This window comes from Gekko japonicus, unplaced genomic scaffold (assembly GCF_001447785.1).
Source record: "Gekko japonicus isolate JY-2015 unplaced genomic scaffold, Gekko_japonicus_V1.1 scaffold787, whole genome shotgun sequence".
Taxonomy (NCBI): domain Eukaryota; kingdom Metazoa; phylum Chordata; class Lepidosauria; order Squamata; family Gekkonidae; genus Gekko; species Gekko japonicus.
The window spans coordinates 446,184-451,745 of NW_015174866.1; the positions used below are offsets into that span (position 1 = coordinate 446,184).

Below are 5,562 nucleotides of genomic sequence, written 5' to 3' on the forward strand. Positions count from 1 at the left end.
TCAACTGATAGGTGACCTGATGGAGAAAAGGGGCACAATTTTATTCAATTGGGAAAAGGGCATTCAAAGCAGAACGGTATAAGCGATCATTTAAAGCCAAAAATGTCAATTCTACTTCATGCATTCCCAGGAGATGTTTGCTTATCTGGCCTACATATTAGTATCTGGAATAACCATATGAAGCTAGGTGGATTACTCTCAATGCACCTGCATGTAACAAAGCTTTAACCTGGCCATGGGTTAGTTGCTGAGCCTGAGGCTTCTTCAGAGCAATAACCAAAAGATTTGGCAAATTCTATCACCTTTTGAAAGATGGTCTATTAAAGTCTCTTGGGGTAAGCATACTCTAGCATCTCATTGCCAAATGTCAGCTTTTACTTGTCAACTTCACCACTGAAGCCCTTGTCTTGAGAGCATTCACAACTTACAAGAAAGCCCTGTTTTTTAGCGATGCATCACGGATGATGTTTCCCTGTCATGATTTGCTGGTCGGTGGTGTAAACTGCTGACACTGAAAGTACCATGTTCAAGGTGATGCCATCCAATCTGCAGCTCTGTCTAATCAATGCTGTAACCATGGGCTTGGACCTAACAGAAGAATTTCCAGCCACAGAGTACGACCTTCTTGCTTCCACTGCAGCCCTGATGTCTCCCAGGAGTAGCATTTTGTTTGGGCTGCAGCAGGAGGGGAGGGGGAGTTGTGCTCCATTGATGGATATCCCTTCTGTCTGTGGAAACACTCTGTTTTTAATGTGTGTGAACTCATCTTTATAGCTACCCATAAGGGATTCCGCAGGTTACTTCCTAACATCCACAATTACCTGGTAAACCGCTGCATCCAAATTGCTAAGAGCCAGAAAAGCCATGTTGTTCTGAATGGCATACACAACAGATGGAACGCTTAATTTGAATAGTTCTTTAGGACTGCCCAACACATTTTCTCTTAAAGAAGTTAACAATTTACTCAGGCTTCCAGTCTCTCTGAAAAATAACAAAGATTTGAGTACAAATATTACTATAGCTGCTTATTGACAGTTAAGTACTGTAGAACCAAGATTTTCCAGAAATAGTCCTACATAGGGGCCTATTCTAAGAATCTTCCAGGAAAAATGCCTGCCTAAATTGATCCCTAGCTGCATGCCAGTAGTTCGAAATAAGTTTTCATAAACCATTGCTAACATCCATTAACTGCCCTGTGCCAATCCAGAGGCCTTCTTGGCAAGGGAAATTAGAAACCACCATTGGTGGGGGGGAAACAGCCTTGCTGGTTTTCCTAGTAAGGGTGCACTAAACTCTTCACCTGACAGCAAGACATTAGCCAGCCCAACAGTGGCCATCTTTGTTACCCTGAGTGTGCCTGCAGGGCCTGTTTTTCCGCTTACTAGCACATAGGCTAAAGAGTTAGGGAAGCTGCCTTGTTTTCTCAGTCTAAACACAATGCTTAACCATTATTCATTCAGCATAGATGCAGAAGAAGAAGAGTTGGATTTATTCCCCACCCTTCACTCGGAGTCTCAGAGCAGCTTACAATCTCCTTCCCCTCCCCACAACAGACACCCTGTGAGGTAGGCAGGGCTAAGAGAGTTCTGAGAGAACAGCTCTGAGAGAACTGTGACTGACCCAAGGTCACCAAAACTGGTTCTCCAGATTAGAGTCCGCCGCTCTTAACCACTACACCAAACTGGCTGTCAGTTTGTAGTGCTTAATGATGATTAGTGGAACCCTGATTTGCAAGCCCACTGAAAGCCATGGTTTCATATCCTGGTTACTGATCGGTGTTTAGCCATGAATTAGGTATTCAGACATAATATTTCACTATGGTTAAAAAAACAAATTACAGTGAAGGACTGTGTCTGCGTAGGACTAAAGCCATTGGCTGTTTATCCAAACAAACCAATCCTGGAATTTTCTGTACGCTTAGGAACTCCAACATGTGCATCCCCAGTGGATGTACAGAACTCTCTAGGAAACTAAAATCCGTGATGAAATAAGCACATGTGGAGAAGTGTGCATTTTTTTATCAGAATGAATATCTGAAATTAAATTTAGGCATACAAAGCCCAAAATGTCAGTGTATTAGGTCATACTGTAATTTATATGCCAGGAGAACAGACAATTGGGTTTATGTAAAAAGTTAGCCTGCACCTTAGAGATTTGCTCAAAATATGGAAGTTGTCTGGGTAGGTTGCCATCTTGGAACAACGGAGAGTATAAAGAGATAGGGAAGGAGCAACTTGCCTGGTATGAGACAATTCAATTCAAATACCTTTTATTGGCATACAGCCTGGTATGAGACAGATAAGCCAGGTCTATTTCATACAGGGACAAACTGCAACTTCCTATCAAGAAAACGATATCTGAAACAACTAACATGTTTCAGAGAGCTATAGTGATCTATAAGTAATTCACAGTGCCATCCTAAGCAAAGTTACAGACTTCAGAGCCCAATGCCTTCAATGGACGTAGAAGCGTATTACAGTGCTTAGGATGGCACTGTCAGATTCCCTGAGTATCTTGTGTCATGTGCAAGTTCAAAGGAAAGCAGCCCAGCTTTTCTTTTTCTGTGTACTCTCAATCCTTAAAGTTCACTGTTTAGAGCTTTCTGTTCTCCAGCATGAAAATGCAGGTTTTTCTTGACTAACTCTGAGGACTATGTGCTCAGATCAACCCTTATAACTTCAAGTTAGGAATCTGAATGGAACTTAATTCATAGTGACATCTTGAACTTTATCCAAATCACATTCAACAAGAATAATTCAGACTACTACACCCACTTATTTAGCTGCTCAGAGGCAAGATTTAGAAAAGAAATCTAAAACATGCCTGTTTTCTCATGCACTTTAACAGAACTTTTCATAGAAGTATTTGTTGTTGGCTTTTTTTGGGGGGGGGGATACTGTATGCCCACAGGAAAAAAATAAAACTGAAGCCTAACTAAATACTCCAAGGAAAAATAAAAATATTTATTGGAATATGAGTGAAATATGAGTTTAGAATATGAGTGAAAATTTTAAAAGAAAGATATGTAAATGATACTAAAATGAGCAATTACACTATTCCAATCTGCCAACCAGCACTTACATTACTTACTTTGCTAAAATGCCCAAACTTAGAAATAGCTTGATAACTTCTGCGATACACACAGCTGTGCTCGAAAAGTATAGAACTGTTCCTGTTGTTCTTGTGTACCGCAAAGCTATTGTGTAGGTTGCAGCCACCAAGGTCATCACCATCAAGTAGTACAGTTTTAAAAGCAAACTGACATTTTCTGAAAAAAACAAAACAAAACCACTTCACTGTAAGACAGGAGACCCCAAACCACCTTGACAATATAGTGGCAGTACTACAACTGATTTGTCATCTTGACTTTAGAAAACAAGCATGCTTTCAAACTGCTGCCCTCTATATTCAGGGTCACAGGGTGGGGGGGATTAGGATGCAAAATTCTGGGGGTCTGGTCACCCCAAGATCCCATTGAGCAAGGCAAGTCATGCAACCTTTTTATATGGTATTTGGGTTGGGCCTGGGTGGTATGTTGATGTGGGCCCAATGGGAATCTTTACCAATGCATGGTGTATGTGTGTCCACAGTGGCTTTCAGCTGTTTAAATTCCAAACAGCACAACCAGCCTGGAGCAAGAACATACCTCACTAGGAAGCATCTAAAGATGATGCAAAACAGCCACAATGACATCTTATTTGAGATACAGTTCTACAATAATACAGCTCTCTACCTGTTTGGCTGGAGCAACTTATTGCCAGTGCTGGGGGGGGGGGTGTTTGAGTTGCTGTCATTTCTTCTTATCAAGAGCAAACATGGCAGGATCGGCAGGTTGTTAATAAGGGCTGGAGAATGAAACTGAATACTCCTAATATTCAGCTGTCAGGGAGGTGCATTTTGCCTCAGACAAGTGATTTGCTTTATACACATTTTTCTGTTAATTTAACGCTGCATACATAGATTATTATACCACTAATCTGATAGTTATGAATCTCTGGCTCCTATTATTTACATCTTCACTCCTTTATTGAACTACACATTCCATTGTGTAAACATTCCTGTAAGGTACAGTTTCTACATTGGCATGTTGCAATCAAGTAAACAAACTACATCCTGGTAGAGACAAAATCTCATTCATTCTTGAAATACAGGTCTTTTTCGGTGATATATTCCAAGTACAACATCAGGAAGAGCAAATTCATTCCAAATAGTGCTCACCACTTTACCAAGAAATGTTATGCATCCTCCAACTTTGCCATGGAAAAGCAACAGAACTGTCCAAAAAAGTGCCCCATTTCTACACATTTTACAACTCCAAATCTTAAAAACAATTTTAGAATTGTGCTTTTTACCATTTGAGCTTGTAAAGTGTTGTAATATAGTTAACAACATTGCAGCTCAAATATCTGCATAGACTAGTGTAAATGTTTCCATAGCCCACAGCAATGAGCCCATGAAACTTACATTTTTATCCAAGTCTTCAACAATTGGAGAAAATGATTATGGCATATTATGTTAAAGAAATGCTTCTCACATTAAATTTTTCACATCCACATACATCTGTGTCCTGATTTTCTAACATGAGATACCTATACTCATGTCTTTTTTTCTCATCTGAACAACACACCTACCTGGAGCCAGATCAGCTGGATCAATGTCTAGATTATTGTACTGGGACCAGAAAGGGGGAAAGGGGAGCAATATCACAGCATCACACATGGCAAACGTTCAGTCTCCTTGTATGAAAAGGCAGGCTGAAAGGCAGCCTTCTACTTAAGTAGTCACATCAGGATTAGCAACGTTTCCACTAAATAAATAGGTGAAGACTCAGGATCCCAACAGAGAAAACCATTTTCAGTCTTTGCCAAAATCAGGAGGGAATGTTACTTCCCCCCCCCCCGCCTTAATCAACACCCCAACCTAGAACAGGATTACAGTGGGGCTGGTGCGAAGCAGTCCTCGTGGTCTTCATCTAGTAAAACTCATCATCTTCCTCTTATTCGACAGACAACGGAGAATGAATATTCTGCGTGTTCTATAACTGTTCCGTTATTCCACGATAGCAACACTCTACACACTAAGGAGTAGAAACTCAGCCAACCACACACGTGTGTTTCTTTTCCCCGTTCTCCCAGATTGCTGCTTCTTTATCGAAAGCATCTGATTTCGGGAACTTCCTTTCCAGCCTCTCCCCCCGCACCTCAGCTAAACAAATGGCTTCTTTCTTACTGCAAGGGGAATGAGGGTATGAGAGAAGCAGACCACCTCCAGGATCTGTTTCTCTTTGGAGGAGTGAGTAGTGTGGAAAAGGGAAAGCAGCGGTGTCTTTCGCTCACCTTTGGCAGGCGCCATGGTAGCCCGCAGGAAGGACCAGCTAGCGGAGGTATAAGCCCGACCCACTTCGCTTCCCAGTGTACCATGGAGAGGGGGAAAGGATCGGGAGAGAACGGAGAGAACGCGCGGGATTCAACCATAGATTCCCAAACCCGCCATTTTTCTCTACCGGAACCGGAATGTTGATGCAAGCATCATCCGTGAACGAAAGAGCCATAGAGGCGTAGG

The 5,562-nt window shown here is 41.7% G+C and overlaps 1 protein-coding gene across 1 annotated transcript in view; it reads right to left on the reverse strand.

The window, feature by feature from the left end:
- The window catches only part of SLC35A1 (solute carrier family 35 (CMP-sialic acid transporter), member A1), an 11,156-nt gene extending 5,679 nt beyond the window's left edge, over nt 1-5,477 (reverse strand). The window contains exons 1-3 of the mRNA XM_015424745.1: nt 5,337-5,477; nt 3,091-3,268; nt 802-981 (exon numbers count right to left, since the gene is read on the reverse strand). Coding sequence (XP_015280231.1) covers nt 802-981; nt 3,091-3,268; nt 5,337-5,352 — 374 coding nt within the window. The 5' untranslated portion in view covers nt 5,353-5,477. The remainder of the gene's footprint in view (nt 1-801; nt 982-3,090; nt 3,269-5,336) is intronic.
- Between the last annotated feature and the right edge of the window lie 85 nt (nt 5,478-5,562).